Raw genomic sequence first — 23228 nt, 5'->3', positions numbered from 1 at the left:
TCAAGTACTGTACTTAAGAACAATTTTGCGGTCCTTTTTACCTCACCCGAGTATTTCCAATTGTCAATACTTTTACTTCTACACCACTACATCTCAGAGGCAAATATTGTACTTTTACTCCACTACAATTATTTGAACATTTTAGCTACTAGTTACTTTGCAGATATAAATTATTACATTATAAAGCATACATTAACCACTTTAGCCCTATTTTATACCTAGGCTATTTGAAAAAATAGCAGATCTACAAGCTCACAACGGGTCGCATCGCGACTCGTTGTGAGCTCGTAGATCTGCTATTTTCAAACATTTTAGTACTTTTACTGTTGGTACATGTTGATACCAACACTTTTGTACTCTTGCTCAAGTAAATGTTGAATTCCGGACTTGTACTTGTAACAGAGTACTTGCCACATTGCAGTATTGATACTTTTACCTAAGAAAAACATTTGAGTACTTTTTCCACGCGCTCTCTCTCTGTTTATCTGTTTATAGGCTTTTATTTCATTAGGACCTCTTCAAGTGGGTGGACGTGTATATTATGTGTATCTCTGCATATAAATGACTTGTTTTCCATCCTGTTTCTCCTCTGGTTCTTCCTCCCTCGCTCCTTATCAAAATCTCAAAGTGGGGGCAGAAAGAAAATATTGTGCAAGTTAAGGAGTAGTTCACCCAAAAAAATGACTTATTTTCTATCAATTACCCCCCATGAAGCCTTGAATTCACCCCATGAAGCCTTGAATTCATGGAGATTTTTTAGTTTTTTTTGTCGCATTCCTGAGCCAATAATTTGATGACCGGTGGAGTCTCTCCGGTAAAGAGACACAAAGGAGACTCTTTGAGAGTCCTACCGGAGAGACCGCCTGTCATCAAATTCGAGTTTTAATTATTATTAGGCTTCATGGGGTGTGTAATTGATAGAAAATAAGTCATTTTTTGGGGTGAACCACTCCTCGAAACCACTTTCATCCTGGCGTCACAATTTTGTCTTTCATTATTATTGCCAAATATTTTCTAAAATAGTGGTATGTCATAAGAAAAAAGTGAAAATCGAATAGATTAGCTATTGTTGCATCTTCTTTTATAGCCATATGGCAATAGAGTGGCTATGTAGGGTCCTTGGCATGGAAAGGTCTAGAAGCCCTGTCCTGTCTTATTCTCTCTTCCTCTCTCTCTCTCTCTCTCTCTCTCTCTCTCTCTCTCTCTCTCTCTCTCTCTCTCTCTCTCTCTCTCTCTCTCTCTCTCTCTCTCTCTCTCTCTCTCTCTCTCTCTCTCCCCCTCCCTTTCAATTCTTCTCCCTCTCCCTCCCGCGTCATCAGCGCCCATACCAGGGGTGCAATGCTCAGTGGACGGGGTTGCACGCCGAGCAACCACTTATTTGGCCAGGGGGACGCGCAGGCACATGCACGGATGTGCACGCGAGGTGCACGAGCGTGCATGCAAGAATGTGTTCCACTCGATCCGTGCGCCGAGCGAGTACCTGGCTACTTAGCATAACAATAGCTCAGGTCGTCAGGTGTGTTAAACTACGTCCTCATATACACTGTATAAGATTGGAGGTGTCATCTTTCTCACCCTCGTCTCAAACTCTGTCTGCCCCCGTAACAATGTCTTTAATTGAATTAACTTAAACTAGAAAAGTAAATACAAACTAAATTAACAATGTAACTGACTACATTTAAAACATTGTTTGTTTTTCCACCATATCTGTTGACATCATTTCTTTATATAGCCTACATCCTGCCACCCTTTTCAGCTTCTCTATTGCAAGGCAACATTTACAAAAACTAAACTAAAACTAGTAATTTCCTATACAAACATGTTTCCTACTATGCACATTTAATAATCATAATGCTGGTCGGAGCTGTTCTGTGAGCAGTGCGCACTGAGTACATGAGGGAACATTTATGCGCATGCACGGGAGGGCACGCACGTGCACGTGCGCGGGCGCGCGCACGATTAAAATAGAGAGCAACCACTTCTCAAATGAGCATAGCATCACTGGCCCATACCCTAGGTGGGGTTGGTGAAAGGGCCTACTCTGTGTGGAGTTTGCATGTTCTCCCCGTGTCTCCTATAGGGTAGATAATACCCTCACAAAAACATGTAGTAATCCTGGTCGCTATACCGCCTCCCCCATGTCAGCCGGGGCGCCTGATGGAGGGGAAGGGAACTGGTTGGAATAACGTGTTCCTTCCACACGCTACGTCCAACCAGGGAAACTCCCCCCTGTCAGGTGACAAGCAGGTCAGTTGGCTCTCATGCATTGAAGGAGGCATGAGCTTGGCCCTGGCCTCCCTAGGCTGGTGAGGGGAGTGTAGTGCCCAGGATCACAAATTGGCACCGGGTGAAAAATAAGGGTTACAAAATTGTGGGATAAAAAGTCTCCCTCTCTGCATCACGCTCTCCATTTCTTCTCTGTGATTATTCTTTTTTGTTTGTCCTTTCTCCTTCATTCCTCTTGCTCCTCAACTCTTACTGTTTGTCCCCCTCTCTGTGTTTGTTCCGGTGTCATCTCCTCCTCTCTCTCTCTCCATTCATGCAGACATCATGTCCTATAGCTGTGGTTCTCCATCTTTTTCATGTCAAGGACCCCCAAAATGGACACTTATTAGCCCGCAGACCCCCATTTGAAAAGAGATGCCTATAAGGACCCCCATTAGTAAGAGAAGATATTTACGGCTCTAGCAGTCATTTTCAACCGTTTTAATATCAAGGACCCCCGGTTTGACATGCCTTAGAGGCTACGGACCCCCATTTAATGACATTTTAATCTCTGGGACCCCAATTTATTTAGTAAAATCTATGTTAATCTAACTCTGAGAGTGTACACATGTAACCTAATTAGGTTCCATGTGTACACTCTCAGAGTTACAGACCCATAAGCGTCCATTTGGTTCCTAACTATCTATCATCTAGCTGGGGACCCCCCTGGAACTCCCTCAAGGACCCCTGGGTGTCCCCGGACCCCACTTTGAGAACCAATGTCCTTACAGGTTTAACTGTATATCTCTTCTCCCTCCATCCAGCCGTCATGTCCCACATGTCCACCTGTCTCCATGGTCTCCATCAGTTAGATGTTAACTGTAGTTCTTCTCCCTCCCTCCAGGCGTCACGTCCTCCAGGTACACCTGTCTCCAGGTCTCCATCAGCTGGGTGCGGTCAGCTGGCAGCTGGCTCTCTGTCTGCTCTTCATCTTCACCATCGTCTACTTCAGCATCTGGAAGGGAGTGAAGACCTCCGGGAAGGTGAGGCTGATGGCCTGCGGGGGGGGGGGGGGGGGGGGGGGCGCTGTGGACCCGCACGTGTTGTTGTTGTTGTTGTTGAAAGAGTTCAGTAGGACCAGTCCCAGTTGGCACTGACCTGGCCTGGGTTGGACAGTGGAATAACGTGTTCCTTCCACATTACATTACATTACAGTCATTTAGCAGACTTACAATAAGTGCATTCAACATAGGTAGGGAACGAACACTACTAATCACCAGAAGTCTGAAGTGCATTTTCTGCAATAACAAGCAACCAAGAGTATACCTAGCGCTAAGGTAAAAGTGCAATATATCAGCTACCTACTTTCCTTAAACAGATGAGACAAAATAGCAAAATCAAATGAGCACGAGCTAAAGCAAATAAGTGTATCGACTAAACAAAGATCCAATAAACAATGCAACAATAGAAAACAAGCGTCCGTACAACTAGTTAACAACAAGTAGGCCAGGCAGAGAGGAAGGGTAGTGTTTCCTGAAGAGGTGGGTTTTCAGCCTGCGGCGAAATATGCGCGCTACGTCCTACCGGGGAAACTGATAAGAAGCGGTCTGCTCACTCCTCATGCGTTGAAGGAAACATGAGCTCCGTTCGGGGCTCTCCCCAGGCTGGCAGAGGGAGAGTAGTGCCCAGGATTACAAGCTTATAGGCATTGGGCACTGGGTGAAAAATCGTGAGATAAAATCTTTGCAAATCATGAACACAGCGTCCGATTGCGGTGAAACTTGGCACGCACATTTGCACTATGTTGAGGAACAAATGCCACTCTTTCAACATTGCCCTATTATAGCGCCACCAGGAGGACGATTTTTGTAAAACATTTTTTTTCATATTACTCCTACAAATGTCCTAACATCACACAAATCGGTCCGATCCGTCCTATTTTTCACATTACAGCCTGATTGTCGAATTCAGAACATTGCTGGCCCACAATAACCTACCTGACCTGGCAGAGATCTGTGCTCCGAGGAGCACTTCTTCTAGTTTGTATGTATTCTCAGGCGGTGTGTGTTTATATGGATATATTGTGTTCATGTTCAGGTGGTGTGGGTGACCGCTACATTTCCTTACCTGGTCCTGCTGGTCTTGCTGATCCGTGGAGCCACTCTGCCCGGAGCCTGGAGGGGCGTGGTCTTTTATCTCAAACCTGATTGGGAGAAACTCCTCAGCACCACAGTGAGTCAGCCAATCGCTTCATTGAAATGAATGGGAGGGGATTTCTCTTATAATAATAATAACTCTTAAAGCGATACGCACACCCAGTATGGAGTCGATTTGTCCCATATATGGGCATTTCCAGGTCTCTTCTTCTCTGGAAGTCAATTCATAGGTTGGCGAAGAGCGCCCTCTAGCGCAATCACTGAAAACAACAGATGACGTAGATCTACGTCAGTGTGGCAGTCAATGTGTTGATCAAATCTTTATTTTCTCTCTGATCTCTTTCTCCTCTCTTTTCTGATCTCTCTTTTCTTCTGATTTCTTTCTCTCTCTTTCTCTTTCTCTCTCTCTCTCTCCTCTCTTTTCTTCTGATTTCTCTTTTCCTCTGGTCTCTCTCTCTCTTTCTCTTTCTCTCTCTCTCTCTCTCTCTCTCTCTCTCTCTCTCTCTCTCTCTCTCTCTCTCTCTCTCCTCTCTTTTCTTCTGATTTCTCTTTTCCTCTGGTCTCTCTCTCTCTCTCTCTTTCTCTTTCTTTCTTTCTCTCTCTCTCTCTCTCTCTCTCTCTTCTCTCTCTCTCTCTCTCTCTCTCTCTCTCTCTCTCTCTCTCTCTCTGTCTCTCTCTCTCTCTCTCTCTCTCTCTGTCTCTCTCTCTCTCCCCCCCCCCAGGTGTGGATCGATGCAGCAGCTCAGATCTTCTTCTCTCTGGGTCCAGGGTTTGGGGTGCTGCTGGCCTACGCCAGTTACAACCCCTTCCACAACAACTGTTACAAGTGAGTATCACCCACAAACCCCCTGTAAGTGACTTTGACTTTCCCCCACAACCTCCTATTGTAAGTTTCAGCTGCAAAATTAAAAAAGAAACCTATTTGTTTGCTTGGATGTCACTGTTGTTGGATTTTGCCTGTCAATCATCGCCCCCCCCCCCCCCCCCCGCCTATTTATTCAGAAAACCCCAGACCACAGAAAATCCACTGAATGTCAAAGTTAGTTTTTTTTTGGGTGTAATAGAGGTCAGAAAACAAAATAAATAAATAATGAAATAGAAATTAGATGTCATGAAACCTTTAAGACGTTTGAAAACAGTACGACAGTACAGTAACAAAACAATGCTAAAAGGCTTGTGTGTTTATTGTGGTCCATTGTACCGTTACTGTACTGTAAAGACCTTCACTCGGCAGAGGGTTCAGTGAAAAGACATAATCTAACACTAATTGTGATCTCTCCTGTGTGTCCTTTCAGGGATGCCTTGCTCACCAGCTCGGTCAACTGTATGACCAGTTTCCTGTCTGGCTTTGTGATCTTCACCGTGCTGGGATACATGGCTGAGATGAGACAGCAGAGTGTGGACACCGTGGCCAAAGACGCTGGTACCATGACCTTTAACCTTAGTAAAACAGAGATGGTACCACGACCGTTAACCTTATAGTAAAACATAGATGGTACCATGACCTTAACTCATTCAGTGCCAAGTAAATAAAAAAATAATTGCCCAGTGTGCCAGCGATTTAGTTTTACCTTTTTAAGTAGTCACAGAATATTGTCTTTAGTATGATCGATCCTCTGATGGTTGGTAATCACGGGGGCTTTCACTGTGCTTCCATAGGAAAAAAAAACATTTTCACCGGAACTTGCCTTTCGCTTTCACATTGAAAACAGCGTGTCTGGTCAAAAATGGAGGGGGAAAAAAGCAACTCAAGTTTACAGCTGATTTACTGCACGCGCTAAGCAGGAAGCAGATGGAGCATAACATGTTGTGATCACGTGATCTCTAGATCTCTCTGCCTCGGAGCCTGAATTGATGGCTCATAGGATGGCATCTAGTGGTAAACACTGAACACACAGTCTGGATGTATTATCCGTCAATGGCACCCTTGGCAAATGAAAAAGTGGACGGATTATACGTGAATGGCACAGAATGAGTTAACATACTGTAATATAACATAACATCATGTCACACGTTCACAGGCCCCAGTCTGCTGTTCATCATCTATGCTGAGGCCATCGCCAACATGCCTGCTGCTACCTTCTTCTCCATCATCTTCTTCCTCATGATCATCATGCTGGGTCTGGACAGCACGGTTAGTCCTCCTTATTACCCTTATACTGATGTCCTTATGTGCCTTATACTGCTGTCCTTATGGTCCTTATACTGCTGTCCTTATGGTCCTTATACTGCTGTCCTTATGGTCCTTATACTGCTGTCCTTATGGTCCTTATACTGATGTCCTTATGGTCCTTATACTGCTGTCCTTATGGTCCTTATACTGCTGTCCTTATGGTCCTTATACTGCTGTCCTTATGGTCCTTATACTGCTGTCCTTATGGTCCTTATACTGATGTCCTTATGGTCCTTATACTGATGTCCTTATGGTCCTTACACTGATGTCCTTATGATCATTATAGATGTCCTTATGATCAAATCAAATCAAATCAAACTTTATTTATAAAGCACATTTAAAACAACAGAAGCTGACCAAAGTGCTGTACAAGGTTGAGACAAACAAAGCATCAATAGGGTACAGTACATTGTTAAGACACGGTAGCAGATAAAGTGCAATTGAAAGCCAAAGTATGGATCTGAAAGCCCCACTGGACTGGGCAGATGGGATGGGGAGAGGGAGGTCGTTCCAGAGCGTGGGGGCGGCAGCGGCAAAGGCGCGGCCACCCCTGGTCCTTTTACTGGTCTTTGGGACGACCAGTAGCGACTGATCGGCAGACCTCAGAGCCCTGTTTTGAGATTTAAAAGCAAATAAAAGGACCTTAAAATGACCTTCTGAAATTGACAGGGAGCCATTGAAGTGAGGCCAGGACAGGACTGATGTGCTCACGTCTTTTTTGTGCCGGTAAGAAGGCGAGCCGCGGCATTTTGGAATGGAGTCGTGAGGAAATAAAGGCATGAATAGCTATTTCTAATGGTCGTCGGGGGAGATAGGCCTTAACCGTGGCGAGAGGTCGGACTTGAAAGAAGCTGGCTTTGACGACGGAACTGATGTTTTTGTCAAATTTGAAGGCGATGTCCAGGATTACACCAACATTTTTGGCAGAGGAGCAAATATTGGATATGAGGGTGCAGGTCCAGGGTATTGGGGGGTGTGATCTCATCACACCCCCCCCGAGTTGATGAGGGTGTGAACTCATCGACTCAGATATACAAGCTCATAGTGCAGCTTTCAGTGCTGCACTATGAGCTTGTATATCTGCTATTTTTTGTATAGCCAAAGTATAAGATAATGGTTACAATAGGAAATGACAGATGCTCTCCCAGTCTTGAATGGGTTAAGCTATTATTTGCGTTCACTATTCCATCTCGCAGCACGGCGGTCGTGTCGGTCAACAAACCGCGCAGCGCGGTGGAGGCTGGTATCAGTGGCGTGGTGTGATGTAATATTGTCTCTGTGAGACGTGGCAGTTATCTGGCTGTGCTGTGAGGACCTGGAAGCTGTTTATCTGCTGTGATACCCAGCTGTAAGGACCTGGAAGCCGTTTATCACATAGAGATAATCAGTGTGTTGTTGTTATGCTGCTGTTCTCTGTGTGTGTGTGCCTGGCAGGATATTACCAGTGGTGGAAAGTAACTAAGTACATGTACTCAAGTACTATAATTAAGTACAATGTTGAGGTATTTTTTACTTTACTGGGGTATTTCCCATGTTCAGTAGTTTTGCTTCTACTCCACTACATCTCAGAGAGGCAAATATTATACTTGTACTCCACTATAATTATATGAAAACCTTAGTTACTACTTACTTAAGAAGCATACATTAACCACTTCAGACCTATATATACTTTGGCCATTTGAAAATAGCCGATCTTCAAGCTCACAACGAGTGAGCTTGTAAAGTCTCCATCCCTTGGTGTTTTCTGTCTCTCTTTTCTCTCAACATTGTGTTGCAGGTAAAAAATATTCATAGATTTCTGAGATTTTCACAGCTTTTGACTTTGACAGCCCTATCAGTGCGTGTTGGATTAAGGTGTATTTTCAGACATTTAACCACTTAAACTGTCAAGACGTTGTCTGCTCTTTATTCCCACCTCTACACCAAACCTCTTTTTGGAGGTTTGGTGTAGAGGCGCTGCGAGGCGCTGTGAGCTTGTAGATCGGCTATTTTTGGCCAATGTTCCACTCAGAATAGCAACGCTAGGGGTCATGTTGTTAATGTAAAAAAACTGGATCTTATCACACAAAGATTTGGTGGCCCCCCGTAGTAACTCTTGAGGACCCCCTAGGGGTCCCGAACCCCCTGTTGAAGACCCCTGTTTTAAACTGTCTCTCTTTCCTCCCAGTCCTCCCTTAACTCATCCACTGCCTCTGACGTAAAAAGCGTAATTTTGCAAAATCATTTTTTAAAACAAGATCTCAAGGTCCTTCATCTCTCGACACGACACATTTCATTGTAGCACACCCGGATACGGAAATACGTCATATCAAAGATTTTCGCTCCCGCCCACTTCCTGTTTGGGTTCCGCTTTCAAACGGCATTTTCTCGGCTTTGCATTTCTCCGCCGCGGAACACTGTTTCGCGTCGCTGTTTTGAAACTGCTACTGCTGCAAAATGGAATGTCGCCGATTTGAAAATGTCTTCTCTGGGCCACTCACACAACTACCCTGTGTGTCAACAAACAGTTGAAAACGCGATCATAAGGGATTTAGCGAGGTCTGTGGCGAGGTGGAAAAAGTAAGTGAGTTTTCCGTTCACATGGCGATACATGGTGTTTTTACACTGGGCTGGAGGAGAAGGACTCCGCCCCGGCCGTAATGTCAGTTGTCTGAGCGGCGTGCACGACTCGCCTGTGTGTTTAGAAACGACTGGACTTGCGATCATAATGAAGAAAAAAAAAAATGTTTTAAACAATTTTAGAAAAAACACTAAATCGCTGGCAGTGGGGAAACACAGCCAGAAATAAGTCTGGCAGTGAATGAGTTAACTTGGTGTTTTAAACCGTCTCTCTTTCTCTGTTCTCTGTTGTTGTTGACTCTCTGTGCAGTTTGCTGGTCTGGAGGGGATCATCACCGCCATGTTGGATGAGTTCCCACACATCCTGGCCAAGAGGAGGGAGTGGTTCGTTTTTGGACTGGTGTGTGTCTGCTACCTGGGAGCCCTGTCCACTCTCACATATGTAAGTTACACTGTATTACAGACAGGGGGCGCTGTCCACTCTCACATATGTAAGTTACACTGTATTACAGACAGGGGGCGCTGTCCACTCTCACATAATATAAATATTACAAGTATAAAGCAGTAAGTCTGAAGAGTCCATGGTTTAGCGTGATTTTACCACAGCTAAGTGGTATAGTGATTTTACCACAGTTAAGTGGTATAGTGATTTTACCACAGCTAAGTGGTATAGTGATTTTACCACAGCTAAGTGGTATAGTGATTTTACCACAGCTAAGTGGTATAGTGATTTTACCACAGCTAAGTGGTATAGTGATTTTACCACAGCTAAGGGGTATAGTGATTTTACCACAGCTAAGGGGTATAGTGATTTTACCACAGCTAAGTGGTATAGTGATTTTACCACAGCTAAGGGGTATAGTGATTTTACCACAGCTAAGTGGTATAGTGATTTTACCACAGTTAAGGGGTATAGTGATTTTACCACAGTTAAGGGGTATAGTGATTTTACCACAGTTAAGGGGTATAGTGATTTTACCACAGTTAAGGGGTATAGTGATTTTACCACAGCTAAGGGGTATAGTGATTTTACCACAGTTAAGTGGTATAGTGATTTTACCACAGTTAAGTGGTATAGTGATTTTACCACAGTTAAGTGGTATAGTGATTTTACCACAGTTAAGTGGTATAGTGATTTTACCACAGCTAAGTGGTATAGTGATTTTACCACAGTTAAGTGGTATAGTGATTTTACCACAGTTAAGTGGTATAGTGATTTTACCACAGTTAAGGGGTATAGTGATTTTACCACAGTTAAGGGGTATAGTGATTTTACCACAGCTAAGTGGTATAGTGATTTTACCACAGCTAAGGGGTATAGTGATTTTACCACAGCTAAGTGGTATAGTGATTTTACCACAGCTAAGTGGTATAGTGATTTTACCACAGCTAAGTGGTATAGTGATTTTACCACAGCTAAGTGGTATAGTGATTTTACCACAGCTAAGTGGTATAGTGATTTTACCACAGCTAAGTGGTATAGTGATTTTACCACAGCTAAGTGGTATAGTGATTTTACCACAGTTAAGTGGTATAGTGATTTTACCACAGCTAAGTGGTATAGTGATTTTACCACAGTTAAGTGGTATAGTGATTTTACCACAGTTAAGTGGTATAGTGATTTTACCACAGTTAAGTGGTATAGTGATTTTACCACAGCTAAGTGGTATAGTGATTTTACCACAGTTAAGGGGTATAGTGATTTTACCACAGTTAAGGGGTATAGTGATTTTACCACAGCTAAGTGGTATAGTGATTTTACCACAGTTAAGGGGTATAGTGATTTTACCACAGTTAAGGGGTATAGTGATTTTACCACAGCTAAGTGGTATAGTGATTTTACCACAGCTAAGTGGTATAGTGATTTTACCACAGCTAAGTGGTATAGTGATTTTACCACAGTTAAGGGGTATAGTGATTTTACCACAGCTAAGTGGTATAGTGATTTTACCACAGTTAAGTGGTATAGTGATTTTACCACAGTTAAGGGGTATAGTGATTTTACCACAGCTAAGTGGTATAGTGATTTTACCACAGTTAAGGGGTATAGTGATTTTACCACAGTTAAGGGGTATAGTGATTTTACCACAGCTAAGTGGTATAGTGATTTTACCACAGTTAAGTGGTATAGTGATTTTACCACAGTTAAGTGGTATAGTGATTTTACCACAGTTAAGTGGTATAGTGATTTTACCACAGCTAAGGGGTATAGTGATTTTACCACAGCTAAGTGGTATAGTGATTTTACCACAGCTAAGTGGTATAGTGATTTTACCACAGTTAAGGGGTATAGTGATTTTACCACAGTTAAGGGGTATAGTGATTTTACCACAGCTAAGTGGTATAGTGATTTTACCACAGCTAAGTGGTATAGTGATTTTACCACAGTTAAGTGGTATAGTGATTTTACCACAGCTAAGTGGTATAGTGATTTTACCACAGTTAAGTGGTATAGTGATTTTACCACAGTTAAGTGGTATAGTGATTTTACCACAGTTAAGTGGTATAGTGATTTTACCACAGTTAAGGGGTATAGTGATTTTACCACAGTTAAGGGGTATAGTGATTTTACCACAGTTAAGGGGTATAGTGATTTTACCACAGTTAAGTGGTATAGTGATTTTACCACAGTTAAGGGGTATAGTGATTTTACCACAGTTAAGTGGTATAGTGATTTTACCACAGCTAAGTGGTATAGTGATTTTACCACAGTTAAGTGGTATAGTGATTTTACCACAGCTAAGTGGTATAGTGATTTTACCACAGCTAAGTGGTATAGTGATTTTACCACAGCTAAGTGGTATAGTGATTTTACCACAGTTAAGTGGTATAGTGATTTTACCACAGCTAAGTGGTATAGTGATTTTACCACAGCTAAGTGGTATAGTGATTTTACCACAGCTAAGTGGTATAGTGATTTTACCACAGTTAAGGGGTATAGTGATTTTACCACAGCTAAGTGGTATAGTGATTTTACCACAGCTAAGTGGTATAGTGATTTTACCACAGTTAAGGGGTATAGTGATTTTACCACAGCTAAGTGGTATAGTGATTTTACCACAGCTAAGTGGTATAGTGATTTTACCACAGCTAAGTGGTATAGTGATTTTACCACAGTTAAGGGGTATAGTGATTTTACCACAGCTAAGTGGTATAGTGATTTTACCACAGCTAAGTGGTATAGTGATTTTACCACAGTTAAGGGGTATAGTGATTTTACCACAGCTAAGTGGTATAGTGATTTTACCACAGTTAAGGGGTATAGTGATTTTACCACAGCTAAGTGGTATAGTGAAGCACCATGCGGAACAGAGTGCCTCCGACCCTCTTAGCCGTGGTAAAATCACGGTAAACCATGGTCCATGGACTTGTGTGGCGTATTGCTTTTCCGATTACAAAAATATGGCAACGTGAAAACGATACACATATCCCAAATGAAAACAGTTTTTAAACAATATGTATCCACAACTACAATGTACAACAATGACAGTGTGGTGAAACAATATCATCTGGATCATGTTCAGAGCAATGTGATAAACCATAGAAACACAATCATTATTTACAGGCCATCATGTTCAACAAACACGTTTAAAGAACTTCATCGCTCATCAGTGTGCAATGCTCTTAATAGTCATCATTCTCAATGCATGACACTCAAAAGCGTACATTTAGATGAAGAGGTGTTAGTGTAATTATGTTTTTCTCCAATGCATTCCTTGTAGTCCCAGAAACCCTAGAACCTGGAAATGTTAACAAATACTTTACCCACTGAAGTGATTTTCAAACATTTTAACACCAAAGACCCCCAAATTGACACGTATTTTGGCCACTGGCCCCCATCGGAAAATGGGGGTAGAGTTTTCACGAATTTGCGTGCGTGCGTGTGTGTGTGTGTCGCACATCTTGAATGGCTGCTATGCATACAAAGGGATGTACGTCACAATGGAATAGTGGAACTCATAGCGAAGGACATCAAAATATCATGCATCAGCAGTGAGAATGTACAAGCATCCCTGTGTCATTTCATCCATGTTTCATCTCTGTGATAACCCAGAAATCTAGTACACCAGATGTCATTGTGCTTGATAAAGAGTCCAGGGAAGTGTTTGTGTTAGAGATAGTCTGCTCTTTTGACCTTAGCCTAGAGGAAGCCTTTATGACCAAGGTCATTAAATACCAACCACTCCTACATACCATCTTCAGAGCTGGGCTATAGGTGCAGACTACAGTATTTGTTTTTATATTCGGCAGCCTGGGACATTATACCCACAGCCTGGTTATTAGAGGGCTTCAACAACTTAGGATGCCCAAAAAGGAGGAAAATAGGGTGGCAAGGTATTGTGCTGTCTCTGCTATAATTGGCAGCCGCCATATATGGCGGAGACGCTGTTACTTATTGAGTACAGAAGTCCTGACGTCACTCCAGAGATGCTCATAGGCCTGCGTCCTGCGTCTCTGACGCACCATATTGAAAAAGGACGCATTCATGGCACCGTCTTGCGTCCATGGGACGCACTACAATTTAGCGGAAATTACCGCGGATTTGAAGGCCATCCGTGGATTTCAAAGCCGTCCGCGGATTACAAGGCATAGTGCAGAAAACAAGAAAAATCTCGGTAAAACACCGCCGTATGGAGAAGTATTCTCTCTCTGTCTCAGGGCAGTGCGAGTGCTGCTAGAGGGAGAGAGTCACGAGTGCTGCGCAACTTACAGCTCAACTTCAAAGCAAGTTAACGATGGCTCGTTGACCCCAATTTGACCACTACGCAATCAACACTGAACAGCACTAATTAATGGCAGCTGTGATTCTTGTGTCTTTCCGTGCAGCCAGATATCAAATAATTCCCTGTAGAGCAGGGGTCTTCAGTGTTTTCAGGCCAAGGACCCCCTAGTTGAGAGAGAGATGAAGCAGGGACCCCCTCTATATTGTATAAAATTGTGTTTCAGATAAACTTTTGCTGCTCTTTTTTCCCTTTACACACCTATAACTCCAAAAATAGCCGATCTACAAGCTCACAAGTGTGAGCTTGTAGATCTGCTATTTTTGGCTAAAGTTCTCCTCAGAAAAGGGATACTAGGATTCAAGTGGTTAATGTAAAAAAAAAAATCAAGTACTACAAGTACTAGTTGTCGGATTTGGAATTGTGTACTTTTCTTTCAGATACATGTACATGAATATAACCATATAAGATGAAACACGAGTTAAACGCTGTGCATTTTTGTGGGACCCATAAAATGTCCCTGGGACCCATCTAAAAGACCACCCTTGCATCCCAGGACCCATTACATTGAAAACCTAGCAACATCACTGTCACTCGTTCACCCCCAGGTTCGTAAAGTAATTTCTCTATGGAGAATAACATTGGGTCATCATAGAATCGTCTCGTATAAGAATTGTGGTCAAAAAATAAACAAACTGTCTCGGCGATATTGTCAGGGAGGAGGTTCTGTATCGTTTATGATAGTCAGTCACTTATATTCGATACAGTCTGTTTCTGGTGAAAATGTAACTAATTCGGCGTAAGTATCATTATCGTTTTCTCACCGTCAGTTGATGCTTCATATCCATAAGAGTAAAACCGCCGGGTCATTTGTTTATTTTTGGAACATAGTTCTTATTTGACGCCATATTAAACACGTCTATGGGGATTCAGAATGGGGGTGGAAAACTGCGAACCAGGTAGACAAACCTAGGATGTGTAAATTACGTCAGACTTCGGTGCTCTATAGGCATAGAGAGTACTGAGTGACATGCCTATTGTATCATGAAGACATATGCCATGATTTTGTGATTGTAACCCTACTGCACCTATAATATTTGTGTCCCTGCATGTATTCTCCTTTATGTGGATATAAATAAAATATGTGTGTGCGTGCGTGCCTGCGTGTATGCACGTGTACGTGTGTGTGTGTGTGTGTGTGTGTGTGTGTGTGTGTGTGTGTGGTCAGGGAGGTGCGTTCGTGGTGAAGCTGTTTGAGGAGTACGCTACCGGTCCAGCCGTCATCACTGTGGTTCTGCTGGAGATCATCGCCGTCTCCTGGTTCTACGGTAAATACTGACACTGAGGGGGGGGGGGGGGAGAATACTGACGGCTAAACTCAAGCCGATGCCAGATTTGTATTTTTGTTTTTTTCCAACAATGCTAATCCCACCTTTTGAAGGGAACTAGGACCCACCCATTGCCAATGTTTTGGCTGATAATGTTGTCAAAAAGCACAACATGTTCGATGCAATTTGTGATCAAGCCAACGGTGCCGGAGATTAGCTGTTCACTGACAGAATGACTCACACGCGCATGCAAGCACGCACGCACGCACGTACTTTACTTCTGTATTTCCATTTTTCAGTACTTTTACTTCTACTCCACTACATCTCAGAGACAAGTGTTGTACTTTTACTCCACTACAATTATTTGAAAACTTTAGTTACTAGTTACTTTTCAGATAATAAATTATGATATTACGAAACATACATTAACCACTTTAGCCCTGTTTTATACATACAGTAGGCCATTTGAGAATAGCAGATCCACAAGCTCACAACGCGTTGCGATGCAACACGTTGTGAGCTTGTAGATCTGCTATTGTCAAATAAGTTAGTACTTTTATATGTTGATGCCGATACTTATGTACTTTTACTCAAGTAACATGTTGAACACAGGCCTTACTTGTAACAGAGTATTTCCAGATTGCAGTATTGATACTTTTACTCAAGTATAACAGGCAAGTACTTTTTCCACCACTGAGCATGCCATAAGAATGTTAAGATTTGTAAGATAACGTTTAGCCATGAAAATAAAACAGCAAAGTGAAGTGTAATACGCCATAAGGAGGCCATTATAAACACATTAGGTGCCATCCATCAGGCTGACATCTGTACATGACTTACACTGCAGTTCCTGGCTGTTCCTCCCGGGGTTTCAAAACAACTCTGATAAGTGTTTCCTGGTAAACACACGCACGCGCACACACACACACACGCACACACGCGCGCACACACACACACACACACACACACACACACACACACACACACACACACACACACACACACACACACACACACACACACACACACACACACACACACACACACACACACACACACACACACACACACACACACACACACACACGCACGCACACACACGCTGTAATGATAAGGAAGCTCTGAATAATGGCATTTTGTTCTCGGTGGTTCTCAACTTAGGGTCTGGGGACCCCCGAGGGGTCCAAAACAGACACATTACAGGTCTGTAACTCTTAATGAGTTTATACACATTAAGTCTCACAGTTTCAAACTATATAGTACCAGTTTACAGTCCATGAGAGAGGACAGATTATGTCAAAAGGCTGAATGAATGAATGAAGTACTTTATTTAGAAAGACATGGAAACAGCACATGGAAGTACAATTCACAATACAAGGTCCTCTAAACCAGTGGTTCTCAAACCTTTTCATGCCAGGGACCCCCAAATTGACACTTATTAGCCCCGCGGACCCCCATTTGAAAAGATACGCCATGGACCCCCATAAGAGAAGATTTTTTACGGCTCTAGCAGTGATTCTCAACCATTTTAATTTCAAGGGCCCCCAGTTTGATATGCATTAGAGGCTACAGACCCCCATTTAATGTCATTTCTATCTCTGGGACCCCAATTTATATTGTAAAATCAATGTTAATTTAACTCTGAGAGTGTACAAATGGAACCAAATGGACCCGTTAGGGTCCATTTGGTTCCATTTGTACACTCTCAGAGTTACAGACCCGTTAGGGTCCATTTGGTTCCATTTGTACACTCTCAGAGTTACAGACCCATAAGGGTCCATTTGGTTCCTGTCCATCATTTAGCTGGGGACCCCCTGGAACCCCCTCAAGTACCCCTGGGGGTCCCCGGACCCCACTTTGAGAACCAATGCTCTAAACTGGATCGCCCATAAAAGCACAATGGCTTATTTAAAATGAGATCCCCACGCACACAAATCATGATGACACTTAAGAAAACAGACAGATAGGTTGGGACTTTGACAGGGGCCAGTTTGGAAGTGCAGCCTCCCCTGCATTTCACCCCTGGAAGAACTTACAGTCAGTCAATGTTAATAATATTTGTAGTAGATAACAGTAGCAAATTTTTAAATTTGCTCATAGTGACTCATAGTCTCTGAGGATATGGATAAACATCTAAAAATACAGATAAAACACAAAAACACACCAGTATCATGTTTATGGGTCCTAGACCTATAGATAAAAATAGGGGTTTGATGCTAAATCGGCGAAATGTCCCTTTAAGGTGTTTCTTCAGGGCGGGTTTTGAAAGTGAGTAGGGTTTTACACTCCTTTACTCCATTAGGTAGGGCATTCCACAGTTTTGATGCATATAGCATGAGAACGAGTTAATTCCCTTTGTTTACGTACAAAATCCAGGTCCAAAGCTTTCTAGGTGGATTTTATTGGTAAAAAAAAAGCCCTTTATTTGGGCTGGAGAGAATAGAATAAAAGGCATAGAATAAAGGCATTTTAGATATAAAATCCACCTTGAGTGCCTGGACCTGGGTCTTGTCATTCCTTTTTGACTTTGTAATTTTTCTTTTCTCCTGAACATTATTCCCTTCCCTCAGCAGCAGTGTTTTGAGGGATACCAGCAGCACTCCTGTAACTTTTATTTTTATTTTACAGTGTTGATTAGGGTTCTAATGCATATACTAAACTGGGGGTCCTTGAAATGAATTATTTTTTGAGAGTCACTGATCTAAACTATACTGAGTCCCCAATCTAAGTACAAAACAAAGTGTTAATTTAACTCTTGAGAGTGTTGTAACACATGGACCCAAGTGGACCACCGGCCGGGTGGTCCCCGAGCCCACCGTTGACCACCAGTGCATGTCTGCCTCCAGGAAATGTCTTCATAATGAAGTATGTCTGACACTATTTTACTTTATAATTGTGGTGAATTGAATATAATTGGAATAATTGTCTCTGCGTGTGTGTGTGTGTGTGTGTGTGTGTGTGTGTGTGTGTGTGTGTGTGTGTGTGTGTGTGTGTGTGTGTGTGTGTGTGTGTGTGTGTGTGTGTGTGTGTGTGTGTGTGTGTGTGTGTGTGTGTGTGTGCGTGCGTGCGTGCGTGCGTGCGTGTGCGTGCGCGTGTGTGCGCGCGCGTGAGTGCGCGCGCCTGTCTGTCTGTCTGTCTGTGTGTGTGTGTGTGTGTGTGGGGGTGTGCGCGTGTGCGTGCACGCGCGCGCGTGTGTGTGTGTGTGTGTGTGTGTGTGTGTGTGTGTGTGTTCTCTCAGGTACCAACAGGTTCTGTAATGACGTTAAGCTCATGTTGGGTTTTTCTCCCGGATGGTTCTGGAGAATCTGCTGGGTGGCCATCTGCCCCTGCTTCTTACTGGTAACACACACACACACACACACACACACACACACACACACACACACACACACACACACACACACACACACACACACACACACACACACACACACACACAGAGATATTGTGCGATACCGCAATGTTTCTGCTTATATTTGCATTTTTTAAAGGCACTACATCATGAATTTGAACTTTTTCTTCTTTTTTTGTGTGTTTTTGGTCTCCCCTACCTCTCTTCTATCCCCAAAAATACCCCAGTTTGAACACTCAGGCTTTCACAGCATATCTGGGGTTTTCTGTAAATTGGTCTCAAAACAGGCCAAACTGACGTGACGTCACGTCAGGGTACAATCCCTCCCATTTTTCAGTTACATTTAAAAAAAAAAAACTTTTTCCACTCAGAACCAGGAGATAACATGCGCACAAACTGGCTCAATAGCGCCCCGTGCCACACAGGACAATGTGGTATTGCAGGTGAAAGTGCTTTATAAGCCAGAGAGAAGTTAGTGTGAATGAGTATATCTGAGGCTTGATTTAGGCTCAAACCTTTTGAAAAATGTTTGAGGGACATAAACAATATGATATTAAATATTATTATTATTTTTTTAATTCATGGTGTAGATCCTTTAAGTCTTGTTCATTAGATAATTTTGCTTACATGTTTTGATTGTATTTTATTGTTTGCATTGGCCAAAGAAATGATATAAAATAAATGAGAAAATGAATTGATAAAACACGGCCCCCCTCACACATTAGAAGGACAATATCAGTCACCAGAACCAAGGACGGGTGTTCTCAGTGAATCTAACTGGTTAAAATGGAGTTTGAAGTTGTCTTACTCTTACTACTTCTTCACTCTTGCTTTTAGCAGTTTTTTTGGTTGATTTTTAAGTCTCTATGTTGTTACCCATGTCCTCACTGTATCGCCTGATTCACTGCCTTTTGCTATTATTTTAATGCTTAGTTGTTTTATGCTTTTGCTTTTCTTTTTGTTGCCTCATTGTGCTGCCAAAGACGCAGATCTGCGTTCTATTTCTTATTTTTTTGTAATTTGACCCAAAGACCAAGGAGATATGATTTTTCGAAGATTTAAACTCCCATCCACTTCCTTGTTAACTTAAAACTTAAAAATTCTGTATCTCGGCTCCTGAGTACTTTTGTTTTTTAATTGAAAAAGTCTGGCAGTCTACTGTAGAAAATAAATAAATAATTATGGCAGCCAATTGTGTTAAATTGGTTGTAACTGTAATTGTATCCTTGCTCTGTAAAGCACTTTGAGCTGCATTTCATACAAATGCTATACAAATAAAGTTTATTATTATTATTATTTGGTTCGTCAGTGAAAAAAGGTAGTCGATGAACATTTTTAGACATTTAAAACATAGTTTTAGTCGACAAAATCAACACCGCTCTCCACCATTTCTTTGGTATTAAGTTGTGTCCGTATGGACCTGGTGTAGCATTGGGTCAGCCGGGTTTAGAGCTTCGGGGGTCCTCGGGGGTCCAGATGATTCATTTAACCAGTAATATCTTAGATATGAGCCTGATGTCCAGGGACGTCACAGGCTCTCAGAAGATGGGGGTGATGGACTTTCGGTGGACTATACCCCTTATTTTACACTTTGGCTATTCAGAAATAGCAGATCTACAAGCTCATAGCGCGGCACTCGGTGCCGCGCTATGAGCTTCTAGATCTGCTATTTTTGAAAAAGCGTGAAAAACTTTTGTAACTGTCAATTTTAAACAAATTCTGTATTTTAAAAACTTTCACGTTTTTTGGGCGGATTTTGTTAGTTTTTTTTCGTGTTTTGGTAACTTTATTTCGGGTTTAGGGTTAGGGTTAGGTTATTTAATTCTTATTTTTGCTTGATTTTACCGATTTATTATAATTTATTTTATTTTTTTTCCAAAAAGTGGGGGGCATGAAATCACAGATCTGTGAGAGTGAGGGTGTCGCATCGTACGCACAGTGAATGGCCGTGACGTCCCTGGCCTGATGTCTAACGGTTGTTTTTTTGATCTTCCATGTTGTTCCAGTTCATCATCATCAGCTTCCTGGCCTTCCCTCCGGAGGTCCGGTTGTTTGACTACGACTACCCGCCCTGGACCACCCTGCTGGGCTACTGCATCGGGGTCTCCTCCTTCATCTGTGTGCCCACCTACATGGTGTACCACCTGCTGAACGCCAAGGGCTCCTTTAAACAGGTACATACCACCTGCTCCTTTAAACAGGTACATACCACCTGCTCCTTTAAACAGGTACTTATACCACCTGCTCCTTTAAACAGGTACATACCACCTGCTCCTTTAAACAGGTACATACCACCTGCTCCTTTAAACAGGTACTTATACCACCTGCTCCTTTAAGACCTGAAACCGATTCGACAAATGTCTTCTAAATCCCAACAGTTTTCTGACAAACATACGTTTCTATATCAGTGGTTCTCAAACCTCTTCATGACAAGGACCCCCCAAAATTATATGTGTTTTTTACCGCGGACGCCCATCTGAAAATATTTTGTTCCAGGGACCCCCCAGAAGCAAAGATTTGAGTTAAAAATGTTTGCTTTAAAAATATATATACTCACAGATTTGCACACATTTTCATGATTTTTCAAAAATAGCAGATCTACAAGCTCGTATAGCCAAAGTGTAAAATAATGCTTCCCGCTGGGGACGCTGTGGGCGTGTCTTCTCCTCCGCGTCATCAGCGCCCATACCCTAGGTGGGGTTGGCTCTGTGTGGACTTTGCATGTTCTCCCTGTGTCTCTCAGGGTAGTTAATACCCTCACAAAAACATGTAGTAATCCTGGTCGCTATACCGCCTCCCCCATGACAGCCGGGGCGCCTGATGGAGGGGAAGGGAACTGGTTGGAATAACGCGTTCCTTCCACGCGCTACGTCCTACCGGGGAAACTCCTCCCCCCTGTCAGGTGACAAGAAGGTCAGTTGGCTCTCATGCATTGAAGGAGGCATGAGCTCGGCCCTGGGCTCCTATAGGCTGGTCGGGGGAGTGTAGCGCCCAGGATCACTTAGAAAATTGGCACCGGGTGAAAGAAAGGGTTACAAAATCGTGGGATAAAAAAGAAAACATACAAAAAAGAACAATCACAAATGTACATATCAGCTCACACACACACACACACACACACACACACACACACACACACACACACACACACACACACACACACACACACACACACACACACACACACACACACACACACACACACACAGTCGCCTTCCAACCTCCTGACCACCACCGCACACTAAACACACACCTCGCTCGCACACGTTGACAGAGTGTGTCAGTGTCATTGTGCGCTGGCAGCAGAGTCAACACACACACACCCTTCTCTTTGATGTGTGTGTGTGTGTGTGTGTGTGTGTGTGTGTGTGTGTGTGTGTGTGTGTGTGTGTGTGTGTGTGTGTGTGTGTGTGTGTGTGTGTGTGTGTGTGTGTGTGTGTGCGTGCGTGCGTGCGTGCGTGCGTGTGTGCGCGTGCGCGTAAAACATGAACAAAGACAGATGAGGCCAGTCACAGGTCAGAATCATCTGCACTGTTTACGTTCATCAGGTTTATTTAATCTCTGGTCTGTCTGTCTGTCTGTCTGTCTGTCTGTCTGTCTGTCTGTCTGTCTGAGTGTCCCAGCGTTCCCTCTCTCTCTCTCTCATTACTTCTCTATCTGTCTCTCTTGGTGTCCCTGACCTTTCTGTCTTCTTTTGCATAATAATGTTCCTTTCATCATTCTCTCTCTCTCTCTCTCTGTCTCTCTCTCTCTCTCTCTGTCTCTCTCTCTCTCTCTCTCTCTCTCTCTCTCTCTCTCTCTCTCTCTCTCTCTCTCTCTCTCTCTCTCTCTCTGTGTGTCTCTGTGTCTCAGTTCAGTTCATAGCAGCTTTATTTTTTTAATTAACTGTCCTACGGGTTGTAATATGGGCTGAATTGGAAAGATGTGGATTTAATAAAGAGCTTTTAAAAATCAAATTCTCTCTCTCTCTCTCTCTCTCTCTCTCTCTCTCCCCCCCTCTCTCTCCCTCGCTCTCTCTTTCTCTCTCTCTCTCTCTCTCTCTCTCTCTCTCTCTCTCTCTCTCTCTCTCTCTCTCTTTCTCTCTCTCTCTCTCTCTTTCTCGCTCTCCCTCCCCTTCTCTCTCTCTCTCTCTCTCTCTCTCACTCTCTCTCTGTCTATCTCTCTCTCTTGCACTCGCGCTCGCTCCCCCCCCCCCCCCCTCTCTCTCTCTCTCTCTCTCTCTCTCTCTGTCTGTCTCTCTCTCTCTCTCTCTCTCTCTCTCTCTCTCTCTCTCTCTCTCTCTCTCTCTCAGCGTCTGTTGAAGAGCATCACTCCGGTGCCCAGTGGTGAGGGCCACAGAGACCTCATCATCACCAACGCCGTGTGACACAGTGGCGCCATCTCCTGGCCCCCACACTGCACGACCACGGGACAAAATGGGGGGGGGGCTATATCTTTTTTTTGTCACTCTCTGCCTCTGCACACACCTCTGGCTTCTCTTCTGTTCCGTTCACTTTGTGCTTCGTTTGTTCGTTCGTCTGTGTTTCACGTCCCACATCTTGACCGCCAAATCTTTGTGTGATAGGATCATGTTTTTTTTTTTTTTACATTAACCACTTGAACCCTATAGCACGCCTATTGGGAGTGGAGAAAAATAGCCGATCTACAAGCTCACAACGCCTCGCGCTGCGAGGCGTTGTGAGCTTGTAGATCGGCTATTTTTTGGCAAAGAGGTCTGTTAGTCCATGAGCCGGA

The 23228-nt window shown here is 43.2% G+C and overlaps 1 protein-coding gene across 1 annotated transcript in view; it reads left to right on the top strand.

Annotated features, from left to right (window-relative positions):
• Nucleotides 1-22985, top strand: part of slc6a4a (solute carrier family 6 member 4a) — a 42314-nt gene extending 19329 nt beyond the window's left edge. The window contains exons 5-14 of the mRNA XM_084065189.1: nt 3110-3248; nt 4303-4437; nt 5084-5187; nt 5657-5784; nt 6383-6495; nt 9404-9535; nt 15043-15142; nt 18381-18481; nt 20501-20668; nt 22786-22985. Of these exons, the coding sequence (XP_083921315.1) occupies nt 3110-3248; nt 4303-4437; nt 5084-5187; nt 5657-5784; nt 6383-6495; nt 9404-9535; nt 15043-15142; nt 18381-18481; nt 20501-20668; nt 22786-22860 (1195 nt within the window). The 3' untranslated portion in view covers nt 22861-22985. The remainder of the gene's footprint in view (nt 1-3109; nt 3249-4302; nt 4438-5083; nt 5188-5656; nt 5785-6382; nt 6496-9403; nt 9536-15042; nt 15143-18380; nt 18482-20500; nt 20669-22785) is intronic.
• The last annotated feature ends 243 nt before the right edge of the window (nt 22986-23228 follow it).

This window comes from Gymnoscopelus microlampas, assembly GCF_963454915.1.
Source record: "Gymnoscopelus microlampas genome assembly, chromosome: 8".
NCBI lineage: Eukaryota > Metazoa > Chordata > Actinopteri > Myctophiformes > Myctophidae > Gymnoscopelus > Gymnoscopelus microlampas.
Note: the sequence above shows the minus strand (reverse complement) of the source record. Positions and strands in the feature narration are given on the sequence as shown.